At 44.6% G+C, this 26,316-nt stretch overlaps 1 protein-coding gene across 4 annotated transcripts in view; it reads left to right on the top strand.

The window, feature by feature from the left end:
* The window catches only part of TRIM2 (tripartite motif containing 2), a 127,252-nt gene that overhangs the window by 22,517 nt on the left and 78,419 nt on the right, over positions 1-26,316 (top strand). For 2 of the 4 annotated variants that reach the window (XM_082605497.1, XM_082605495.1), the window contains exon 1: positions 2,493-2,580. The exons of 1 other annotated variant lie outside the window; for it this stretch is intronic. Coding sequence is in view for 1 of the 3 variants with exons in the window: in XM_082605493.1 (XP_082461619.1) it covers positions 11,204-11,239 (36 nt within the window). In the remaining 2 variants the exon portion in view is untranslated. Of the gene's footprint in view, positions 1-2,492; positions 2,581-11,193; positions 11,240-26,316 lie in introns of those variants that run through there. One more of the 4 variants, XM_082605493.1, reaches the window with a different exon arrangement.

Genomic DNA, 26,316 nt, shown 5'->3' with positions numbered 1-26,316 from the left:
CTACCACACTGCCAAAGGCAATGGCGATTTCTAGCTCTGTTTTGCCTGACTTTGTAAGCATCTGGCAATGTTAATCATTCCTCTCTTAAACATTTCTCTTCATGGTTTGTGGGTCACCCTTCTTGTACCTTTCTAATCATTTTTCTCTCACTTTCCACCCAGAGCTGCTCTCTTTGTCCACTTAAAACTGGTGTTTCTCCACATCTCCAAACTCAGTCCTGCTCTTTTTTTAGTCTTTATTGAATTTGTTACAGTACTGCTTCTGTTTTATGTTTTGGTTTTTTGGCCAGGAGGCATGTGGGATCTTAGCTCCCCGGTCAGGGATCAAACCTGCACCCCCTGCATCGGAAAGTGAAGCCTTAACCCCTGGACCCCTGGGGAAGTCCCTTCAATCCTGCTGTGAACTCACACTGTGAATGTTAGGGGTTAAACTGTGTCCCCCTAAAATCCGTATGTTGAAATCGTAACAGCCAGTACCTCAGAATGTGACTTTATATGCAAATAGGGTAATTTCCAAATAGGAAATAGAGATAAGGGCAGATGTAATTAGTTAAAATGAGATCATACTGGAGTGGGGTGGCCTCTAATCCGGTTATCACTGGTGTTCTTATAGAAAGGGGACATTTGGACCCAGACGCTCACACAGGGAGAAAGCCATGTGATTGAAGTAGTGCTGCCACGAGCCAAGAAACTACTAGAAGCCAGGAGAGAGTCCTGGCACAGATCCTTCCCTGGCGCCCTCGGGGGAGCATGGCCCCACTGACACACTGATCTTGGATATCTAGCCTCTAGAACTGTGAGACAATAAATTTCTGTTGTTGGAGCCACCCAGTTTGTGGTACTTTGTTATGGCAGTCCTAGCAAATGTGAATATCCTTTACCCCCGTATTGATCTTCTTCTATTACAGGTGGGCAACTGCTTTATTTGTGTTTTTAGCCCGTAACACCCCCAAATACCTTATAGATCCCCGCGGCAGTGTTGTCTGCTAGGACATTTGCATTTGGATAGCCCACAGAAACTAGAACCTCTTAAAGCACACTCGCCATTTCTCAGATGCCACTTGTTCCCCCTTCGTGATTTGTCTCTTGCTGTATCTACCCCATTGCCCACTGTCAGAAACCTGAGTGACAGCCTACAACTCTGCTCACCCCTTGTGACGGGTCATCAAATACTAAAGGTCACACCTCTCGCCCATCTTTGGAGTCTTTTCTGTGCACCCCAGACCCACCTCCGCTCCCTTCCAGATGCCTTCCACAGCGATCTTTCTGAAACACAAATCTAATCAACACAAATCTAAGCAACTTATCTGCTTTAAAATTCTTCAGAGGGGCCTCATAGCTTCCAAACAAAGGTCTCATCCTGGAGTTTAGCTGATAAGATCTTTATGGTCTGACTGCTTGCCACCCTGGATAACCCCATGTCTCACCTTTGCACCTCTCGCCTGCTTTCTGCTGACATACAGACGTTCAGATCTCCTCCTACCTGTCTTCATTCTACCTAATGCTTGCTCAGTCTTCTAAACTCAAACGCAGCCTCTTCTGGGAAGCCTTCCTTGATTTCCAGCATGATTCAAAACCTGCTTCTGGGTGCCAGTAACCCTCTGAGCGTAGACTATTAACAGCAGTTTCACAATGCACTGCATTGTTGGTTTCCACCCCCTTTCTCTCCCCCCGCCCCCCGCCCCGCTACTAGTAAGGCACTTGAGAGTAGAGACCTAAGGCTTTTTCCAACTTTCTTTTCTCAGCCTAGTGCCTGGGACACGCAAACGTTTCCAGGCGGAAGGAAGGGGAGGGGAGGGCGCGGGGAGACTCCCTACGCTGACCTGTTTTACAGAGGAAAATATAAGACCTTGAGACGCAGTCATTTCTCCTAATTTTCGGGGCCAATTGGGTCCTCGTTGACTCATTGTCAGAATTCACTGAAAGTAAACGCAGAGATTGTTTTCCTCTCTCACTTTCAGGAGCTGTGATTGCTCTGAGTAATGAGCCATTCTGTCCTGGAGACTGGCCCTTTGCAGCCACGGCAAACTGAAGTCATTCCCCCGAAGGGTCAGACTTTGCAGCGTGTTTACAGGGCTGGGGGGAGGACGCGTGTTCAGGAGTAGCCCTGAGAACCGCGCCCACCTTTCTTCTGCCCGGGGACTGCGATTGGTCCTCCCCCGCGGCGGGCCGCGGGAGTCCGCAGTCAGCGCGCGCGAAGAGCAGTCGGGAACCGGGCGCCGCGTTGCGTGTGCTCTGCCTGCTGCGTGTGCGGAGATTAGCGGCCGCGCCGGGGGCCGGAAACGCGGCGGGCGCCGGGCAGTGCGTAATCCAGGATTTGCCGCGGTCGCGCGGTTGATGGAAAACAGATGGCTCAGCCCTGGGCCTGAGCACAGGATGGAAGTGACCGATCCGAGCGCATCTTGGAAGCGAGGACACCGAGTTGAGGCTCTTCGGGATCCAGCCGGGAGGCGGCTCTCCCTCGGCTCGTGGGTTTCCGCGGCTTCAGCATAGAGCCCTAGAGCGCCGGGCGGTGCAGCGGCTTCACCCGCCGCGGGCTGTGCGCGCCTCTTCTGTCGCCGAGCGGGTCGCCGTCGCTCAGTAAGTTGGTTGTTGCTGGGCCGCGGCCCGGGCTGTGCGTACGCGGCTGCGCCGGTGGGCCCGACCCGGCCCCCTGGAGCCTCCCCTCTGGGCAAGGTTTGCGGGGACCGAGGTGTGCGGAGCCGGCGGAGGCTCCGCTTCCGGGTCCTAGTCGGTGGGGCGGGGGTGTGCATGGCGGGGGAGCCAGGGACCGGCCGCCAGCCGCGCGCCTGCCTCGCTCTCCTGGGGCGGGGACTCTCCGCCAGTCCCGAAAGGTGTGCGCCGAGCTTCGGAAGAAACGCTTTTCTCGTCATTTTGCAACTGAGGGGAAAAGAAAAGAAAAGATATTCTGCAACCTTAAAGCAGTAGATGTAATAATTGTTGAAAAGATGGGTTTCCTTCTCTCTGTCTCCTTACATTTCGGTCGATTCCCTACAACCAACTACTGAAACCGATTTCCTTCCTAATTAGCCTCTACTCAGATCCTCTGCCCAAGTTCTTGAGGAGAGAGATGTTGATTTTTGAGGGTTTTCAGGGCTTTTTGGATTGATACATTATGAAAAGACATGCCCCATGTTGAAAACTGCATGCTGCTTACAAATTAGGTAAGAGGCTGGGAGTGGAGAGGAACGTTTGTCGCGTGAAGTGCCTGTCAGGTCCCAAGCTTTCTATGAACTCTAAATTGGTTCCCACCTCTAATCCAACCCCACAGGCAACTGGGTCTTCACCCCTCCCCTCCCCCCAGAATTCAGGAACCTTAATTTATGAACAGAGACACCTTTAGATTCAACCGCTTTTGAAATGGTTGATTTTAAAGCACCTGGAATTCCAGACATCCAAAGAGTGGCTGAGCCCCTAGGGTGGTAGAGTATGCTCACCAATGCCTTTTTTCCCCCACGAGACAGTTTTTAGCCTATTTTCTTCTAAAAATGGAGAGTAACTTTTCCATCAGTCATTTTAGAATACAGTTATGGACTTGTTGCGCGGCTCCTTGTATTTCCGAGTCCTTTACGGGGGGTGGAAGAGGTAATGTGCTTGTTTCACTACCACCCTGCTCTCTTGACCTCCAGTCTCAGTTTGCCACGTGATTTCAACCCTGCAGACCTAGTACCTGCCTATGGCGGAAAGAAACAAAAGAGCAGGAATGACTCAGAATCCTTGGGATACCACAACCTTGACCAAAGTTGCCAGGGATTTGATTGAATTCTTTACGACTCACATTACTTTGTTACTTCCTCTTCAAACCTAAGTATATCTAGCAATTAAGGATCAATTATAAAAAAAACAAGCAAAAACTCTACCTCCCTCCACCCTTAGGATCAACACAGATTTGGTTGAGTCGGGCATGGCCACCTACACTAATGAAATGTCTTCATGGTGAGATAATTCATCTTCTGGACTGGGTACAAGAGGATAGCACCAGATCACCCCCATATTTGCACATTCTTTTCCCTGGACCCTCCCTTTTTTCCCCTACCATTTTCTATACTGTCTTATTTAGGTACATACCATGCCATTCTTTTGGATCATGGAATCTAGGATATAATTACCTTTTAGAGTCAACTTTGTTTAGATGACAGTGTCCCCTTATCAGTATTCTCAGAACATTCTTCCAAATCCTGCCTTTGTTTCCCTGGAAAATTCTTTGTCTATTAAATCCTCCATTGGAAATTCCGTTGTATGTTTCAAAAGCAAATATGGCACCTACATCTTGAATTCTTTCTCTTGCATCATCATTTTAATGTTGACTTGCATGTTTTCCTGATTGTCTGGTCAGCTTATTTCTGCTTCATATGGAAACACAAATGGAAAGAACTTCGCGGGCTTCCCTGGTGGTGCAGTGGTTAAGAATCCGCCTGCCAATGCAGGGGACACGGGTTCCAGCCCTGGGCTGGGAAGATCCCACATGCCACGGAGCAGCTAAGCCCGTCCGCCACAACTACTGAAGCCCACGTGCTTAGAGCCCATGCTCCGCAACAAGAGAAGCCACCACAATGAGAAGCCTGCGCACCGCAAAGAAGAGTAGCCCATGCTCGCCGCAACTAGAGAAAGCCCGCGCGCAGCAACGAAGACACAGTGCAGCCAAAATAAATAAATAAATTAATTAATTAAAAAAGAGGAAAAAAAAGAAAGAACTTTGCATATAAGACACTGAGTATAAGTGGGTTAAGGAGTCTCCCTGAGAATTAAGAGCACACACTCTGACCTTTTCTTTGGTCTGTCCTAGGGTTGAATTCTGCCACTGGAGTTTCTGTCCACTGCTTCCTCTAGAAAGAGGCTCGGTATTTATCTTGGGGCTCATGCATGATCTGTTTATTTGGCCTTTTCTGAGCAGCAGTAACTCACCACCTCTCCAGCCACTGCTTGGTGAGAATTTGGCCTGCTCAACAGAGAAAACCCAATCTGGTAATACAGCAATGCTGAACAAACCTTTCAAAGTGCCATACTGAAATTCTAAAATCTGGGAAGATAACATGTTCTTCTTCTCTCATTACTCCACTAAAAATGACACTGCTTGGTTTACACCAAAATCCATCTTGGATTATAAATCGCCAAAAGACAATCTTAGCTTGATTTATACAGGCTCTAAAGGTTTATGCTGGCAGGTGCTGGCTACGCTTCTGCTGCTGCTAATGATGCAGATAGGAACGGTGACGGTTTTCCTTTGGGGTTTCATAAGAAAAATGTAATACTTTCCCGAATATCTGTTTGAGAGGCTTCTCTGAGACTGTTATCTTAAAAACCTTGAGTCAAGGCTGAGGCACTGGCATACTCCGTCTCCAGCATTATTTCTTATGCTGTTAGATATCAGACCTTAAGACTGACCTGCCAGTTGGCAGGTCTGAAAAAGTCACTGCAGGTTATCTGAGAGTTTAGTTTATTTTCTCTGGAAGAGAATGGTAGGTCTTTGATATGGCTAGTATTTGTTCTTAGAAGAATTGGTAAATGCAGCCTTCGAGATAAGTAGCTAGAGGGGAAATGAAGAGGAATAAACCTAGTGAGACTAAGCCAACTGTTTACCAGCCACTCAGCTTTTATGTATTTTTTAAGAGTTTAGTGGAGGGCTTCCCTGGTGGTGCAGTGGTTAAGAATTCACCTGCCAGTGCAGGGGACACGGGTTCGAGCCCTGGTCTGGGAAGATCCCCTGTGTTGTGGAGCAACTAAGCCTGTGCGCCACAACTACTGAGCCTGCGCTCTAGAGCCCGAGAACCACAACTACTGAGCCCAGTGCTACAGTTACTGAAGCCTGCGTGCCTAGAGCCCATGCTCTGCAACAAGAGAAGCCACCGCAATGAGAAGCCCGCGCACCGCAACGAAGAGTAGCCCCTGCTTGCCGCAACTAGAGAAAGCCCGCGTGCAGCAACGAAGACACAGTGCAGCCAAAAATAAATAAAAGAAAGAAACTTATAGAAAAGAAAGAGTTTAGTGGAAATTCAACCTCAGAATTTGAGCTCTTGTTGGCAAATATTTTGCCTTAATGAATACTGATTCCTTCCTATGTAAAACTATTATTTTTGCATATCCTGCCTTTGAATCTCATCTTAATCCTTGAACAGAAATATCCTCTCCCTAGAATTTACAATACCTTCTTCTTTTTCATAACACAGTGGATGTCTAGATGAAATTTATTTAGGCAGAAGGGCTGGCCAGGAAGCTTAGGATGTGTCCTTGAGTCACAAAAACACTGTATAGGTCAGCATCTTTATTAATTTGTGACAGTTTAGAAGGTCCCAAATAGAAGTTGTGAAACTGGTTCTCTTCCAACCCGACTGCAGTAAAATGAATCAACATGCAGACTTCTGGAACCAGAGCAGTGTGTACAAATATGCTGGAGGCGATTGGAGTTCTGGGAGTTGATTAGCTTTCTAAATCACAGTCTCCTTATTAGAAATGTTTTTCAGGTTTCAGAATGTCTGCTGTTGGAGGGATGTCTTTTTTAGTTTAAATATTAATTGATTTAAACCAAAGTATGGAGAGAGGCATACAGTCTGGCTGACCTGCTTCTTTCCTATTAGGATCAGAGCTAGCATTTTAGGACTCTCATTGCTGACCTTCAGGGATGCCGATTGTGAGGACCAGGAAGCAAACAACATGGAAAGGTTCTCAGATTAAGACTCCTGAAAAGAGAGATCTGACTGAAGACCCAAAATGTGAAAGATTAGACCCAGTTTTGTTTTAGAGTGTCCTGTCCAATCAGGTAGAAGAAAGGAAAGCTGTGTTTCCAGCCCAGTCTTCCATCAAGACGATTTATTGAACAAATATTATGTTTCAAACCCCCTGCTTTATGATCTGAAAAGTACAGTAGTGTAAAAGGCAGAGCATAAACCTTGAAGGGATTTTCAAGCCTTGGTGGTACCTTTAGACATTAGCGAGCATCTTTCTCCCACCTGTTCTCTGATTTCCTCACCTAGGAAACCAGGTCTAGGGCTGTGGTAGGAGCCCCCTCTGTAGTTCAGCTCAGATTCCTGAGGGAATCATGATGGCCCCTTGACCTGAGAGTTGATTCCTTTGGCAGCGAAAGGTGTGTTCTTGGCTCTTCAACACGACCCAGACAAAGTGACACTTTCTACCTATCCCGAAGACTCCTATTCGGTACAAGGCTCTATTCCTATAATATTCCTTCCACAGCCACCAAGCAGTTTGACAGTGACCAGGCTAGCATCAGAATTACCCACAATGGGGGCATAGCTATCCTTGAGATTTGCCTTAATTAAGAGGGCGAGATCAGGTCTCTTTAATCATGAAAATAACCTCTCAGATTAAACAAAGACAGAACTGTCTCTTTTGCTGAACACATGCAATTTATTTAAATTAGTGTTGCACATTCGACAATGATGTCAAAGCTATATTATAAAACCACCTAAAAGAATGAATTTTCTGGGCCTTTGCATAGGGATAAAAAAGGCATTAGCCACATTGCAGGGGATTTGCATCTTGTTAGCTTGTCTGGATATCCTCACTGTTGGACACAATGGGAGGGTGCACAGCTGTCTTTGTAGCCGGGCAGGCTGCCTTAGTTATAATTCTGCTGGGAGTGAAGACTGGAGGTGCAGGATGGGGAAGGGAAAGCACAGGAACCTGCAGGACTCAAAAGAGGGGAAGCTTGGGGTCAGTTCTGACCCCTCCCCTTTTTGTGTAGTTCAAGGTTAACAGCACGCTTTGGTTTAGTTTTAATATTTTTTTAATTGAAGTATAGTTGATTTACAGTGTTGTGTTAATTTCTGTTGTATAGCAAAGTGATTCAGTTATACATATATATACATTCTTTTTTTAATATTCTTTTCCATTATGGTGCATCATAGGATATTGAATAGAGTTCCCTGTGCTATACAGTATGACCTTGTTGTTTATCCATTCTGTATATAAAAGCTTACATCTGCTAACCTCACCCTCCCACTCCATCCCTCCCCCAACCCCCTCCCCTTTGGCAACTACCAGTCTGTTCTCTATGTACAGATTCCGTTTCTGTTTCGTGGATAGGTTCATTTGTGTCATATTTTAGATTCCACATATAAGTGATAGCATATGAAATTTGTCTTTCTGACTTACTTCACTTAGTATGGTAACTAGTTGTATCTATGTTGCTGCACATGGCATTATTTCATTCTTTTTTATGGCTGTGCAGTATTCCATTGTATATATGTACCACATCTTCTTTATCCATTTATCTATTGATGGGCATTTAGGTTGTTTCCATGTCTTGGCTATTGTGAATAGTGCTGCCATGAACATGGGGGTGCATGTATCTTTTTTAAAAAATAAATTTATTTTATTTATTTTATTTTTGGCTGCGTTGGGTCCTCATTGCTGCACATGGGACTCCTCTAGTGTGGCGAGCGGCGCTACTCTTTGTTTCAGTGCACGGGCTTCTCGTTGCGGTGGCTTCTACTGTTGCTGAGCATGGGCTCTAGGTGCGTGGGCTTCAGTAGATGTGGCACGTGGGCTTCAGTAGTTGTGGCACATGGGCTTAGTTGCTCCGCGGCATGTGGGATCTTCCCAGACCAGGGTTGGAACCCGTGTCCCCTGCATTGGCAGGTGGATTCTTAACCACTGTGCCACCAGGGAAGCCCTGCATGTATCTTTTTGAATTATAGTTTTCTCTGGATATACGCCCAGGAGTGGGATTGCTGGATCATATGGTAATTCTATTTTTCGTTTTCTGTGGAACCACCACATTGTTTTCCATAGTGGCTGCACCAACTTACATTCCCACCAACAGTGCAGGAGGGTCCCTTTTCTCCACACCCTCTCCAGCATTTGTTATTTGTAGACTTTTTTGTTGTTGTTTTTGCAGTACGCGGGCCTCTCACTGTTGTGGCCTCTCCCGTTGCGGAGCACAGGCTCCAGACGCGCAGGCTCAGCGGCCATGGCTCACGGGCCCAGCTGCTCCGCGGCATGTGGGATCTTCCCGGACCGGGGCACGAACCCGTGTCCCCTGCATCGGCAGGCGGACCCTCAACCACTGCGCCACCAGGGAAGCCCTCTAGACTTTTTAAAATTTATTTTTTAATTAAAAAAATTTTTTTGGCCATGCCACACAGCTTATGGGATCTTAGTTCCCCGACCAGGGATCAAACCTGGCCCCTCGGTAGTGAAAGCGTGGAGTCTTAACCACTGGGCTGCCAGGAAATTCCCTGTAGACTTTTTAATGATGGCCATTCTGACCGGTGTGAGGTGGTACCTCATTGTAGTTTTGATTTGCATTTTTCTAATAATTAATGATGTTGGGCATCTTTTCATGTGGCACAGTTTGCTTTAGTGGCAGCGCAGGCTGTATCTCAGTGCACAGTCATCTCCTCGGTATTGGTGAGTGAATCATCTCCTTGCAGATTTGGGGCAGCTGGCTCTCCAGTATTGTTCAGCATATATCCAGGGCTCCCTCTGCTTGCCTCCTGCATTGGGGTTTTTTTTTGTTTTTTTATTGGAGTATAGTTCATTTACAATATTTTGTCAGTTTCAGGTGTACAGCAAAGTGATTCAGTTATACATACATATATATCCATTCTTTTTCAGATTCTTTTCCCTTCTAGGTTATTACAGAATACTGAGTAGAGTTCCCTGTGCTATACAGTAGGTCCTTGTTGTTTATCTATATAGTAGTATCTATATAGTAGTATGTATATGTTAATCCCAAACTCCTAATTTATCCCTCCCCCCAGTTTTTCCCTTTGGTAATCATAAGTTTGTTTTGTAAGTCTGAGTCTGTTTCTGCTTTGTAAATAAATTCATTTGTATCATTTTTTTTCAGATTCCACAAGTAAATGATATCATATGATACTTGTCTTTCTCTGTCTGACTTCACTTAGTATGATAATCTCTAGGTCCATCCATGTTGCTGCAAATGGCATTATTTCATTCTTTTTTATGGCTGAGTAATATTCCATTTTATATATGCACCACATCTTCTTTATCCATTCCTATGTTGATGGACATTTAGGTTGCTTCCATGTCTTGGCTATTGTGAATAGTGCTGAAATGAACATTGGGGTGCATGTATCTTTTCATGTTATAGTTTTATCTGGATATATGTCCAGGAGTGGGATTGCTGGATCATATGGTAGCTCTATTTTTAGTTTTTTACGGAACCTCCATACTATTCTCCATAGTAGTTGTACTAATTTACATTCCCACCAGCATTGTAGGAGGGTTCCCTTTTCTCCATACCTCTCCAGCATTTATTGTTTGTAGACTTTTTTGATGACGGCCATTCTAACTGGTGTGAGGTGATACCTCATTGTAGTTTTGACATGCATTTCACTAATAATTAGTGATGTTGAGCAGCTTTTCATGTGCTTTTTGGCCATCTGTACGTCTTCTTTGGAGAAATGTCTATTTAGATCTTCCTGCATTGGATTCTGCTTATGAAATGCAAAATAATTGCCCGATTAGTCAGGGAAGGAGATTGTAAAAGTGAACCTCTTATGAAACATGAGCACATATCCTGGATATCCTTCTTCTTTTAGTGTGACCAATCAGAAGTCACCCAAGGGAAGACGATAAAAAGGTACTCGAAAAGGCTGAATGTTTGCGTCTTGATACCTGCAGAATAGAAATGGCAAAAATTAGGTGCCTTTCTCTTCTAAATCTTAGCCAATAGTGAGGACACTGATCAGAGCCAAACTTAACAAATAGCTACAGAACGTGGTCTCCAGATACCTGGTACCATGGAAAAGAAGTCTTGTTTTACAAAGCTATTTCCATTTTAGGGAAGCAACGCCCGTAAATCTGTTGTGCTACCTACTCTACAACAAAAGAGCCTTAGATGACAAATGCTGTCTTTTGCCCCAGGTCACCTGGAAGTCACACAGTCATGTTGTACAAGGAAGTAATGTGACGGGGTGCCATTTGCTTAGAGGAAGGATGAGCAGAGGCTAACTGGGGTCTTCGTGCTGTTTTTGTCTGCTTTCAGCCATCAAGTAGCAATTACCTTTCGACTGTCTTTCATCCCCTCCCTCCCCAAACGTCTCAATCCAGAAACCTGAAGTACAAAGTAACTGATACCTGAAGGCTCAAAAACCCACTCAAGGCTGCAATCCACCCACCAAAACTACATGGAAAGATCTAGGAGCCTGAAACGGGAAGAGGCGGGAGTGTGAGGGGGTGTCTGTGCAAAGTGTTCCTTTTTCCTGTGACATTTATTCTAATGTCTCTGCTTCAGCTACAGACCCCACAGAAGAAGGTATGTTTTATTCATTTTTAACACAATGTCATTAAAAGAAAAAAAAATAGGATCTCTCTGGGATTTCCTCTATAAGGCTTTTACTTGAGGAAATGCTTAAACAAAGCTTCTGAATTTTTAATAAGCATCTATCACAGATCAAATTCATACTGCTTTCTAAAAAAGCCTTCACATGTCAAGAATAATTAAGAATTTGCTTTGAATAGTTAAAAGCAGTTTCTGTAATGGGAGGGAGCCAGATGTGTTGAGTTATAAAACTCTGAATTCCACCTGCATGGGAGCTGGTTTTCAATTTGTAAGGGAGGGCAAGATATTCTTAACATGTTCGGGGCTTCTTCCACACAGGATGCTCCATGCTAGAACTAAATCTAAATAGCACTGAATAGATTTCTTTTCTTAGATATTTTTCCCAAACCATTCCCTCTTCATCAAGTCGCTTGGGTAAAGGCATTCACCGAAGTGCCGCCAGGTCTCTCTACAAGTCCTTCGGTCTTCAGTCTGCATTATTCACCTGTTGAGCTAGAATCTGTCGATGGGTGGTCCGTGGGGACAGGAGGTCACCAGCAGACCAGAGGGAGGGAGTCACTCCCAGTGGAGACACTCAGACCTCCTGCTTGTCTCCTAGATGTATCTTCCAGGCCGTAGAGACCCAAGGCTCAGCTTTCTGAATTCTACACATAAAAACCGCTACAACACTTACATTCTTAACATGCAGGCTGTATTTGGCATCCACAACTTAAGACGGATCACTTAATTCACTCAGAATCATTGGCCAGGCTTTAAAGTTTTTGGAACAAGTACCAAAGTGAAGTAAAAGAAAAAAAGTTAATGTAACCCCTTTCAAAAAAGCAACATTGAAATTGAGAAAAACAACAAGTCTAAATTCATATGGCTGGGGAAAGTTTGGTGGTTTGGGGATGTGAATACTTACCAAACACATCAACTCCATATACCACTAAAGCTTGTCTTCTTTGGAAATTGGAGAGAGCTTGGCTCTTCTTTGATTCAATATGCTCATGGGATGAACCCTATTGAGATTCTAAATTGACAGAGGTTGACTTGCTTTTTGTATTTCAGGCATATTTAGCAGTTCTTGTTTAGCTTTCGGTCATAAAACCAGTAGAGTTAAATCACCAAATAAAAACAGAACAAAACATTAAACCTGTTGACTTCAGCATAATATATTACCTGCAGATTTATTGCACCAGAGCTGATGGTGTCAGGGACTGTCAGTTATGTCTTCTGAGAGCCTGGGGTACTGCATGCCTTCAGGTAGACTGAGGTGACTGCGCGCTGTCTATCTTTTATTTATGAAGGTGACCCTGCTGACCCGCTGGACGTGCTTCACGGTTTGCTCCATCCTTCTTCCCACGCTATTAGTCGTGAAATTTATTGGCCCAGGTGGCACGAACCTAGAAGAACCAGCTCACTTGACTCAAACCCATAATTTCAGCAAGGCAGCTAACTTGCCACTGAGATGATAATAATGATTTAATCTCACATTTGAGCAAATCTTTACCTTTTAAAATTCACTTTCACATAGATGGTTCCATCTTATCTTTACAATGACTCTGAGAAGTAACATTTTAGAGGTGAGGGAAGTAAGGCTCTGGGAAGTCCAGTGACTTTTCCAGGAAAGGAAGAGTTAGGAATCACAGCTAGGATGTCCTTCTCGCTAACCCAAATGATGCTCAGTAATATTTGATCAGATGTTATGTGATAAAATAATACAAGAATTGTGGGAAGCTCTGGACGAAAGGATGTTTTACTGAGAAAATAAATTGGAAACCACTTTTCCAAAGGCGTTTGGAAAAGTGGTTTCCAATGGGGACTTAAAATTTAACTCAAGACCGAGACTGTTACACAAGAAACCATTAAGGAACTATGTGAACGAGACACGATCAGGTGTCAATTCATAGGACACAGACGATTAGTACATTGACAGTTCAGAGAAGGGAGAGAAAACAATAGTGACAGGGTAATGGAGGAAGAGGGACTGAAGTTAGAGCTTAAAGAACGTGCTAGGTTTAGATGGGAGAAAGAAGTGGGTAGGGTATAACAGGCTGTTGGGGACATCCCAAGTAAAGGCGGAGAGCCATTTCCAGATGTAGATTAGAGGGAGACACATCTGATTGGAAGAGGGACTGACCAGAAGGTCTATGTAGGGAAGTCGTGGGAATTAAGTTTGAATGGGGAAGATGGGGCCAGATCAAAGATCTTTAGGGCAGCGGGCCTCCCTGGTGGCGCAGTGGTTGAGAGTCCGCCTGCCGATGCAGGGGATACGGGTTCGTGCCCCGGTCTGGGAGGATCCCATATGCCGCGGAGCGGCTGGGCCCGTGAGCCATGGCCGCTGGGCCTGCGCATCCGGAGCCTGTGCTCCGCAACGGGAGAGGCCACAACAGTGAGAGGCCCGCATACCGCAAAAAGAAAAAAAAAAAAAAAAAAAAAAAAATATCTTTAGGGCCAAACGGAGAAACATGGACTGATGTTTTTGTCCATAACATGTGTGGGCAGAGTTGGCTCCTTTTGAGGGCTGGGAGGAAGTTGTTCTATGCCTCTCTCCTAGCTTCTGGTGGCTTCAGGATTCCTTGGCTTGTAGATGGTCTTTTCCCTGTTTCTTCATGTCGTCTTCCTTCTCTGTGTCCAAATTTCCTTTTTTTTTTTTTGTAAGGACACCAGTCATATTGCATTAGGGTTCACCCTAATGACCTCATTTTCACTTGATCACCTCTGTGAAGACCTATTTCTAACTAAGGTCTTTCTGAGGCGCTGGGGGACTTCAACACATCTTTGTTTTTCTGGGCTGGGGGAACACAATTCAGCCCATGACAGGAGGGTTTAAAGAGTCCTGAGCTGCGGAGTAAGAGGGGGAAAGGTTGTTTCAGTAAAGATAGACAAACAACAGAATACAGTGTACACTGGACGGAAGGGAGGGAGCTGTAGGCTGGCAGCAGAGGCTGGTGAAAAAAATAGGTGAAATCTGCAGACATTTCAACGGAGTAGTTGAAAAGATTTCAGGAGTAGAAATGATAATCAGTCTAGAACATGACAGTTCACAAGAGCATTTCCGCTGTGCTACCTGCTTTGATCTTGATGGCTGTGTCTGGAATCCCAGGGTTTCTGGCCTGGGAGAAAGACCAACGGTGAAGTCTTCCACACCAGTGAGGGCAGCTGGCAAAGGCAGCTGCACGTGCTGAATTTGAGGCAGTGACAGAGTGGAGATGGCCACTGGGTCACTGGGAACCCGAGCTAGCTGTCCTCTCTGTAGACATAGGTTTGGGAGTCAGATGCACTCAAGCTGTCCTCTAATCCACAAGAGTGGGCGAGATCTCTGAGGGAGAGAATACAGAAGGAGAAGGCAGCGGGCTTGGAATTTTGGCAAATTCCCAGAGTCCGAGGATTGCTAGGAAGTCAAAGCAGCAGCGTTAAAAGAGGTAGAGGAGGGATAGCGAAGTTCTGAATTAAAAGAGTTTCTAGTATTAGTTTCAGGAGCTGTAGAGGGTGGGAAGGGAATAGGAAGAGAACTGGGGGGCGGAAGCAGTTGGGATGGTGACCTGGGGGAAGACTTGGGTTTTAGCTCAAATGAAGACCACAGGGAGAGCAAGTGTGGGGAAAGGGAGGAAGGAAAAAAGAGGACGTAACCCCAGGGCGGCAGGATTCGGAAAGGGGGGGGTGTTATTCTGAAGTCATGTTTTTTTAAAGATACAGTTTACAAATCGTAAAATTCACCCTTTCTGGTGTTCAGTTCTCTGAGTTTTGACCGTGCACACAGTCGTGTCACCACCACCGCTACCAACGTGGAGGGCAGTTGCAGCTCCCCCAACATTCCTGCGTGCTGAGGGGCTTTTGGAGAGGACACAAGCGTGTATTTGAAGTCAGAAGGGAGAGAAGTTATGTTATAGGAGAAAATGGTGGCGCTAAAGGGGAAGGAAGGGTTAACTGAGGGAGTGAGACCCTGGAGGCCACTCAGAACAGGTCAATTCTAGGGAAAAGGAACATCTCCCCTCTTCCTATGAGGCGGCAGAGAGAGTGCATACATTCAGGGTCTATGATATATTTTGGCAGTGGATTCCTAAAGTCCCGCCAGCAAAATCATTTCCTGCTGAGCAAGATGTTGACTGCCATAGTCCACAACTTCCGCCTTGGAGGTATTGTTTCCTATTGCAGTTACTGTCTGCAGGAATTTGGTTTGCTTTGGGCTGTGTGCCCACATTCCGCTGCCACGGAATACTGTAGCAATTTTAGAACTAACAACTTCAGTATTCTCCAAAGTGCATCTGCATCTTTTCCTGAACCATACAGTGCAAACACTTGGCAGCAAAAATGCTTCCATCCCCATAAATGTGTGTGACAGGCAGTGAACGGCTCACTGCCGAAGGGCTAGCTTCCACAGACAGGTCCTCAGGGTGAAATTTGGCAAAAGAAATTCACTTCTCATCATGTTATACTTTTGGCTTAAATCACCCTGCAGTGAAGTTCCCTCCTGTGGTCTATGATGTCACTGACATCTCTCCTCACCTTTGAGGTCCCACCCCTGTCACCGAGTTCAGGTGAGGGAGGTAGGAGGAGTTGGACAGCCGTTCTTAAACTGTGGGTTCCACGAGCAGGTTGTGGATCAAGTTGTGGGTTGCCAGTAGCCTATTTAAAAAATGAAACAGAATAGAAGGCAGCAGGGGGCTAAGTGGTCTCAGGCAACTTTTGTTTTCAGTGAAATACACATTTCTGGACTGGACGGCAATGTAAAACGTGTTTCTATTGTGGATCACGTTCACAAATGTGTGAGAAGTTGAGGTGTGGTGTATGGGTCCTTTACTAATAGTGTGGCCCTTGGCAGGTCATTTAATGTCCTCGTGGCTTAGTTGGAGTCATAGTCTGTAAAATGGGGGTAATAACAATATCTATTTCATATGGTTGTTGAAAGGATTACAGAGAAAATACATGGAAAGCATTATGGAGTGTACCTGGTTAATAGTCCATGCTTATTATGATGATTTCTTTTCCTGCCCAGATCTATAGCCCAAACCTTTGTTTCCTACCCAGACCTTTCTTCTGAGACTAGAACTGTGAACCCAACGGTCCAAACTTGAACTCAACTCATCAGCACCTTCTCTCTCCAATCCACCCCCTCCCGCCGACCCATCCCCCCTCCCAAGTGCACAGACCCCTCTGCTCTGGCGTCCACTTTTCTATGAGAGGGGCCATCACTTCCCTCTCACTGAGGCTGTCTGAGCGTCATCTTACTAATTCTTCTAGGAAGAGAATTCTGAGCGTGGTCACCATCGAGACTCGCTGGATTAGTGAGGTTCTGCCAGCAGTCTTTCCCCGCTCACCACACCGCGGCGCATATGTGTCCGTCCCCTCCAGCCTTTCATGTATGTAAGTCTTCAGTGGCTCTCACGGGTTCCAAGTTAAAGTTCACACCCTTCAGCCTACAAAGCGAGGTCCACCGTGGCCTGGCCTCTGACTGCCTCTCCACCCTCATCTCTCCCACCCAAGCCTTGTGCCTCCCTCTCTGATCATTCCAAACTGCTTGGTGACCCACACATGCATGCCTTGAGGTTTCCTCTGCCTGGAATGCTTGCTCCATCTTTCTGTTGTATAGCTCTTACTTGTCTTTTCAGGGCTCAAGGTTGATTTTCAAGTGAGAAAGATTTAGGTTTGAATCCCCTGATCAATAGTTAATAGCTGTGTGATTCTTTTCTTTTTTTTTAAGTACTAAAAAGAATTTTTATTTTAGTCCTGGTTGCTTTATGTTTTTTTTTAAATTTCTATTTTATATTGGAGTATAATTGAGTTACAATGTTGTGTTAGTTTCAGGTGTACAGTAAAGTGATTCAGTTATACATACACATATATCTATTCCTTTTCAGATTCTTTTCCCATATAGGCCATTACAGAGTGTTGAGTAGAGTTCCCTGTGCTATACAGTAGGTTCTTGGTGATTATATGTTTTACATATAGTAGTGTGTATATGTTAATCCCAATAGCTGTGTGATTCTGAGAAGCAAATTTCTGAGGCACTTGAAGTCAGTTTGTGCATCTGTAAAATGGGAATAGAAATGTCTACCTCATAGAGTTGTGAGGATTAAATTAACAGTGTAAAGAATAGTGCCTGGCACATACTAAGTACCTAATGAATAAATGGCTGTGATTGTTAGTTTATTTAATATAATTATTTTAAATAAATAATAAAAGTTTCAGTTCACATCCTTCTGGACCAGAGCCTCTCACAGACCGGAATGTGTCAGGTTGTCCAAGATCAGTGTTTTTGTACCAGCTGTTCCTTCTGACCAGTTACCCTTCCCACTCTTCTTGCCTTGACCAACCCCTACCTAACCCTTAAGATTCAACCCAAGGGTCACCTTCCAGGGCACCTGTGCTCAGCTCCATCAGAGTTCTTGCCTCCTGAACTGTGGTACCTTTTTTCTCCCTGGAGAAAGTCCTAAGAAAGTCTAAGTCCTGAGGGCTCTGTGCCTCAGTCTCCCTCAGTGCGTGCAGATGCCCGAAAATATATTACATGATCAATAAATGTATCCTCGATGAATGAATGGATGGATGAGCAAACTGCTGTAACTACTTCCTGACTGGTGTTCCTGCCTTCTCTCTTTTGGGAAATTCATTCTGTTAATTGCAAACAGATTAGTTCTCTTAGAGTTCTGTCATCCCCCTGTGCTTCTCAAACTGCTCTTGTCACTGCACTCTGGCAGTTAACACTGGCAGTTAGGACTACCCATAGATGGCTTCTATTTAGTGTTCCAGACTTTTCTATTTTTCTCTACCTTAACCATGGAAAACCAGGCTGTTTTCCCTCCCTGTGGAGTGGGCCCCACAAACCCTGTGAAGCCCTCTTCAGTGCTACTATATGACAATTCCAGGACCTTTCTGATCCATTTGTTAATGAACAAAAGTAACTTTCCTCCATCCCCCTCTGCACCGTCTGCAATCTGCTACGGTCTTCTCTCCTGGAGAAGATTGTCCTCTATCCAGCAACTTATTTACATATTTGGTTTTGACGGTAAGTGTTTTGAGTCCTAGAATTGTGTCTTAAACGTCTACGTGAACTTTCCAGCGTCTGGAACATCATGTTACTTGTCGTGTCTCATAAGTAAGGAAACGAACAGAACTGAAAATCAGCCAGATCTGGCTCTCCTTTCTGCTTGCTGCTTTAACTTTGGGGGGTTGGGGTAGGAGAGATTAGAGTTTAACCCTTGCCCTTTGATTCTTAAATGTAATTCATTTAACTGTACATTGGCACCATGTTATAACCACATTGTACCAGGTATCAATAAGCATGTTTGATGAATTAATGATTAATTAGTGGTTTGGTTTCTTTTAGAATGAATATACCTTCAAGTCCAGTGTTTATGGTTCTTAGTGACTTAGGAGTGTACATACTAATAAAACAAAGAATCAAAGTATATGAAATGTGAAGATGTAAATACACATACACATTGGTGGGTGGTCGTTGTATATGCATATATATACGTATATACTCTACATTATCAAGCAAAAAACTGGAGGATCAGGACAGCCTATGAATGGGCTTACAAACATTGAAACCTAATTTTATTTCTTTTTTCAAAGACGAGAAGGTCCATTGGTAGTTTGTTCTCCAACTCCATCCCTCTGTGGTCTGCAGCTTCCCTGGTCGTGCAAAGCTTGAGGTGTGTGATGGGCCATCTGCCATGGTGGTGCGGGGGCCGTGGAATGACCTTCAGACCTGGTCCTGGGTCCAGAGAGTCTAAAGCTCAGTTTCTTTATACATGAAACTGAACTGCCTGCCTCTAAGCAGAGGCCCAGGCGGCTGGACCTTCTGACCTTTATTTGTGCTTGTGCCCCTCTTTTCATCTGACCCCTGAGTAACTGTGAGCCTTAAGGGGGTGGTGGCTGTAGCTTTTGTGTGTCTGAGTCCAAACCGTACTCAGGAACAAGTTGACAAACCCAATTAACAAAGCAGTTTTTAGGGAAAGTTTGCCAGTTCTCAGTTGTGTATGTGTTTTGACGGCTCCTAACTTCCAAAATTATTAAGGCATGCCATGTGGCATAACACATTTCACAATTTACACCTAAGCAGATTCCCTGGAGGTAAAGGTAATGAGTTCGCTGTTGTGAAATATCACATCTGCCCTTTCTGACAGGAGACACATGTGGAGTATATTGGTGATGACCAAAACATGACTTCTGTGCGCTTTTGATGTTAGTCCTAGGAAACCACACAATCAGAACAATAAAAGGTCATTTATCTTGGCATCTGAACACCAGAAGTATCCCAATAGTGGCATTATTTTTAAAGAATTTTTTCATCCGGTTTTTAAAATTGTGCCAGTGTGATAATTGAAGAACATTTGTGCCGAGGAACCATGTGAGTGGGGATGCTGTGATCCACCATCTTCAAAGGACTAGTGGGTGGTGTTGCAACAGCGCAGTCCACTGAATACAGGGTCAGCCGGACCATGGTGGACCGCTCCACTCACATCAAGGTGTTCTTACTGTCAGTGCCATGTTGGGTGGTTCTTGGTCATTTACATGTTTTGGTAGGTCCAGGCTATGCTAAATGTTAAATTTCAATCATTCATAGAACACATGGTACTTGTGAAGCACTGTTTAAAAACTTTTATTGAAGTCTAGTTGACTTACAATATCGTGTTAACTTCTGCTGTACAGCGAAGTGATTCAGTTACACGTATGTGTACATTCTCGTTCCTATTCTTTTCCATGATGGTTTATCACAGGATATTGACTATAGTTAGTTCCCTGTGCTATATACTAGGACCTTGTTGTTTATCCATCCTGTAAATAATAGTTTGTATCTGCTAATCCCGAATTCCCAAACCTTCCCTCTCCCACCTGACCCCTTCACAACCACAAGTCTGTTCTCTATATCTGTGAGTCTGTTTCTGTTTCATAGATACGCTGTTTGCGTCATACTTTAGATTTCACGTATAAGTGATATCATATAGTATTTGCCTTTCTCTTTCTGACATACTTCACTTAGTATGATCATCTCTAGGTTCATCCATGTTGCTGCAGATGGCATTATTTCATTCTTTTTAATGGCTGAGTAATATTACATTATGTATATATACCACATCTTCTTTATCCATTTATCTGTCCATGGACATTTAGGTTGTTTCTGTGTCTTGGCTATTGTGAATAGTGCTGCAGTGAACATAGGGGTGCATGTATATTTTCGAATTATAGTTTTGTCTGGATACATGCCTAGGAGTGGGATTGTAAAGCCCCATTTTCAATCACTGCTCTTTTAGAGTTAAGATAACTAAGCTCCAGAAATATTATTAATCCAAAGTAGATTAGGTAGGTCCCTAGACGTTTTGAATAAATACTCTTCTCTTATTTCTAATAAGATGGTTCTTTGGTCTCCATTTTATTCAAACCAATGATTCCTATCTTACGAATTTGTCTTGAGAATAAAATGGGGTATTGAACATAGAACCTGGTACATAGTAGGTGCTAAATAAATGTGAGTTCCCTTGCCGTTCACATACCATGAACCAAAATGTGTGTAAGGAAAAAGTAATATTCATAGAATAAGTGACTGTTATTTACTGAGCACTTACTTACATCTAGACCCTGCTATATCCAGGGATAAAAAGACAGGTAAGGCCCGGGCCCGGAGCTCACTCTTTAGTAGGTAGTAGTACATACAAGGAGGGATGAATACCTTGCCTGAGTGAAAGGGCTATCGGGACAGTTTTCAGAATAGAGGTGATGTATCACTTGAATCTCTAGCAAGAGAAGAAAAGGATTGGATTCCAGGCAGAGGGAAAGCATGCATAAAAGACACAGGGAGAGGAATAACTCAGGACTCTCTGGAGGCCTAGAATGGGTGCAGTTAAAATCCTTCATAGCAGACTTGTTGGAGGGCAAGCCTGGAGCCAATAAGTGCAGTAATTCCAGCCCCAAGTACGTGCATTGCAGCGGCTGGGCTTAAGTGTCCCATGGTCAGTCGTGGGATCTTAGTGTGTACAGTGACCTGGAGTGGTTTCAATGCTCTAGTCACCGCAGGGGGGACCAGGATATGAGGTCACAGAGGCCAAAGAGGTCCAGACCCTCTTGTACCAAAACCTAAAGGCTCCTGTAATGGACTGAATGTTTGATTGCCCCAAAGTTCAGATGTTGAAGCTGTGACCTTCCAATATGATGGTATTCATTTGTAGATGGAGCCTTTGGGAGGTAATTGGGGTAGATGAGGTCATGAAGGTGGCGTCCTCATAGTGAGATTAGTGCTCAATCTCCCAGTTAGAAAATAACTGTGGCTTTTTTATTTTATTTTTTTAATTTATTTTGGCTGCACCAGGTCTTAGTTGTGGGATCTTTTAGTTGTGGTGTGCAGACTCCTTACTTGCAGTATGCATGCGGGATCAAGTTCCCCGACCAGGGATGGAACCCAAGCCCCCTGCATTGGGAGTGTGGAGTCTTACCCAGTGGACCACCAGGGAAGTCCCAGAAAGTAACTCTGGCTTTGATTGAATTGTTCCGGAGATTTTTATCATATAGGCAGCTCTCTTTTTCTTTTGCCTTTCTGTTTTCTTATTCTCTTTCTAGTCCCTTCTGATCTAGAGAAAAAGTTATCGCCTTATTTGTAATCGTCAAAGAATCACCATCATACTGCTTTGACTTCCCCTTCTGTGCAGAAGTGCTGCCGGGTAAAGCAGTAACATCATTGTTGAGTGAAAGTGGAGGGCAGGAAGGGATAATGCATGTCGTGAATCAGTGGCCTGCTCCTGGTCCTCTCTCCTTTTCTCCTCTCCACTTTCCTCTTTTCTCTTCAACAAATAACATGACTGTTAATCAGGTAGTATCTCCCTTGTTCATCTTTGGCTTAATCAGAAGCAGAATTTTAGAGAAGCATAAAATGCCCGTGCATGAGAACATCTGAACTTCCTGCAGTGACAGATAGGATCACTAAAAAAAAGCTGAATATCACATCCATAATTCCTTATTTGAATTAAATATAAAAGATTATTACTGCCAGACTGTGCATAAGGATTGCGAGGCTATTTTTGGAAAGGTTTCCCTGTAATGAGATGGCAGATACTTAAGGCCAAGCAATAAAAATAAAGAGACACATCTTATTTGGTAGTGTTTTCTTTCCAATATGGTTTTAGGCTCCCTATTTGAAGGAAGAGGTTTTACACTGTAGTTTGAACTACTCTTTCAAAACGACATATTTGCATAAGCAGTATTTTTCTCTTACTTAAAAAAAAAAAGAATATCAAATAACTTTTAATAGGCTACCTTCACCCACTGTGAAAGGACTTAGTCTGGGAGTAAAAGGTATCCTTTTCTCTGTTGCTTCTAGGACTCTACATAGTGTGAGGTCTCACTAATTCAGAATACATGAAAAAGCAAGAGTGAGTTACAGAATATCGAAAAACCTGTTTATTTTTCTGACTTCCAAGATTTACACTTATCCAGCACCCATGTAAGTGTGTTATAAGGCATACCTTTACTGGATGAAAACATTTTCAGTAAGTGGTACGAACACCTTTACCTGGAATGTAACTCTTAAGCAGGTTACACTGTCCTGATCGTCTTGCTTACACCATTTTCCTAGCAGAGCCCTTCTACAAATAAAGCACAAAGTTATCTTTAGTGGAGGTTCAATCATAACAAGTATTTCTGGAGGTGTTTTACAGGAGAATCTGGCCAGTGAGACTGTGTTCTCCTAGGCGTGCTGGTCCAGCCTGGGGAACATGCAGGCAGGCCGACTCTTGGTGGGTCTGCCTCGTGCGCTATTGGAAGCCGCGTGCCAGGACTTCATGTGCACTTGTGGCATCCTTGGGGTAGGACCCTGTCCCCATGGGGTTTACAGGTTGGTGGGGAAGACAGCTCTAACCAAGCGTGCAAAAAGATATGTCATTACAAGCGGTCCCAATTGTCATACAGGATTCCAACAGGGTAAAGTGCTAAAAAACAAAGGGGCGGACACCCACTTACAATGAGAGGGTCAGGGGAGGCCTCAAGGAGGAGGCATCATTTGGGCAGAGAGCCAGCCTTGCACCTGGGGTGGGGGGCTGGGAGCAGTGGGACGGTAGGCACAGAGAGTCCTCCCTCGTGAAGACACAGTCATTTTGCCACTTACTTACGAGAGGCAGCCTCTTTCTCTGGACTTGAGATCTCAGTGGACTTGAGGTAATGGGTTGACTGGTCCTTTTTTTTTTTTTTTTTTGTCGTCTACACCACGCGGCTTGTTCCCTGACCGGGGATCGAACCTGGGCAGTGGAAGCACGGAGTCCTAATGACTGGAGGGCCAGGGAATTCCCGGTTGACTGGTTTTTGTTTTGTTTTGTTTTGCGGTACGCGGGCCTCTCACTGCTGTGGCCTCTCCCGTTGCGGAGCACAGGCTCCGGACGCGCAGGCTCAGCAGCCATGGCTCACGGGCCCAGCCGCTCCACGGCATGTGGGATCTTCCCGGACCGGGGCACGAACCCGTGTCCCCTGCATCGGCAAGCGGACTCTCAACCACTGCGCCAGGGAAGCCCCCGGTTGGCTGGTTCTTGAAAAGCCAGAAATAGTGGACGGAAGAGCAGGAGCCTGAGGGCACAGGAAGGCTGGAGAAAGGTCCCAGAATGCTGATAGGAGAGCCCTGACTGTTAGAATAAAAAGAAAAATAGAAATAAAACCTGTTTTTATCATGAATCAGCTTTATGGGCAAGTCTAAATTAAGACTGGGTTCTTCTGTTTCCATTTCCCGGGACAAACAAACACGTGTTAATAGCTTTTTAAAAATAGAATGGAAATTCTACCGGGGCCCATCAGGGAACAGAAAAGAGACCGGCCAGAACACACTGGCCATCTGATGTCAACAGCGCGCTCTTTTGAGTAAACCTGTGTGCTTTTATCACTTTACCCTACTCTCAAATTTGACTTGCTGAAAAGGCTTCATATGCGGTCTATACAACAGCTAATGATTTAACTTCCACTCTTCCGTGTTTATTTTAGTGTCAGATTTTTATTGTCAAGGTCATTCTGAAGATATGCAGCTTCTTAACTGTGCAAAGTTGGTAAATATCCTCTATTATGTCTTGTATCTTTTCTTTTTTTTCCTTTCTATTCCCAGGTGCCTGCCTTCTCTATGAATCCCGCTCTAACAGGATGTCATGGTTTATTTTTTCCCTGCCCTTTGCTGAGTGGATGGCCGGCATTTTAACCTTTTAGTACTCTCATCCTCTGTGGCGGGTTCCTGTTTCTCTGCTATCTTGGGAACTCCTGCTGTTTGGCTGCAAGGTTTGCGTATTCATAAACTCTGAACCTTTAACTCTTCAAGCAGACCAGCTGTAGTATGAGAGCTGTTTGTTATTCCTCAATATAGTTTTCTGTTTTCACTTGACAAGACGTACACCTGTGTTTGTATTTTCAGTCGTTTCTGTTGGGGAACAGTCTCCAGAGAACTAATGGAATCATAATGAAACCCAGGCAGCCTGCAAAGACGGCTCCCCAGGTCTGCCTGTACACAGAGGGCGGGGCCAAATGGAGAGAGGAGTGAGTGCACTCAGGGTCACGCTTTGCCACTAGCTAGTTGTACGGCATCGGGGGAGTTACGTCACCTCACCAGGCCTGCTTCATTGTCTATACACTGGTGATCTGGACTAGATATGGCCACAGAGGCCACAAGAGCTCCAGGTATTCTGAAGAGATGCGTCAGGCCCAGCAAAGTGAGAGGCAGGCAAGTTGGCAGGGCCCCCAGGATCAGGATCAGGTCTTTAGAGAAAGTATTTTGCGGCTCTAAAACCATGGGACTGTATCATCTCTCTGTCCTGTCCAACTTTAAATACTACTGAGTCTTTGAAAGGATGAGAGTCTTGTGCCTTCCTGCTTCCAGTCACCGGTAGAGAGGCTCTGCTGGGGCAAGATGGGATTTGGATCAGGATTCAGGCTAGGAGCTGGGGTGGTGAACTGGGCCCCCAGTGGGACTAGAAAGTGACGGAGTTTATGCCCTTGATCCATATGACAAGGTCTGAGACTGAAGATCCATATGACAGAGGGGTGGCTTGTATCCCTTTAGAGAGTACCAGTGCCATGCCACGTGGTAGGGGAAAGATAAAAGAAAATGCCAGGTTCTTTGACCTCGGACTTGTGCTTCTGGATGGGCAGGGAGGGAGGATTGGGCGCTCCCTCCCTGCCAAGGTAAATCCTGGCCAAGGTTCCTTCCTAGATCCCAGCTCCTCACTTTTTCCTTTCTAAAGAAGCCTTGCTTTCTTTCCACATTAGGTAGCAGTTAAAACAGAGAGGCAGTTCAGCAGGGAGCCAGCAGGTTATTGATGACTTGAACTATATATATGTCCGTGACTGAGCTGTGCTTCTCCTGGGGAGAGTCCTCGCCAAGCTAGAGGACATTATTATGACATCCGACCTTGAGGGCTACTCGACAGTTCAGTCAGGCAGGATTAGTAGGTTCTTCAGGCAATTAATGAGAGCAGGACATGGATAACACAGTTTTGTTTTGTTTAAATTTATTTTTTATTGAAGTATAGTTGATTTACAATGTGTTAGTTTCAGGTGTACAGCAAAGTGATTCAGTTATACATACATATCTATCTATTTTTTTTTCAGATTTTTCCCTTACAGGTTATTACAAAATATTGAGTATAGTTCCCTGTGCTATACAGTAGGTCCTTGTTGGTTCTACTTTATATATATAGTAGTGTGTATAGTTTTTAAAAGATGTACAAGAACCGATTTGTTTCCTGGAATGGCTTTATAAGAAAGTCTTTGCATTTCCTCTGGGTCAAGGGAAACAAGTTTAGTTATTAATTGCAGTGTATCTAGAATATGGCCTTTTTATAGCATTAGAGAAAGAATGTCTGGCCTGAGAGGAATTTGATATGAATTAGAGAATGAAAACCTTCTTAGGTTGCAGTGGAAAGTGAAGCACAAAGTCCTGTTTCCATCTGCAGATACTGAGGAAGTTTGGGAGGAGGCAAGGAGAGGCGGGAATTAGAAATTATGTGGCATTACTTGGGGTCCCTAACTGTTGTATAAACAATCATCTTAGAAATTATGTGGCATTACTTGGGGTCCCTAATTGTTGTATAAACAATCATCTGCAATTT

This window comes from Mesoplodon mirus (genome assembly GCF_964341445.2).
Source record: "Mesoplodon mirus genome assembly, chromosome: 2".
In the NCBI taxonomy this organism is placed as follows: Eukaryota; Metazoa; Chordata; class Mammalia; order Artiodactyla; family Ziphiidae; genus Mesoplodon; species Mesoplodon mirus.
The sequence above is the reverse complement of the archived record's forward strand: the minus strand, read 5'-3'. Positions and strand labels throughout refer to the sequence as shown.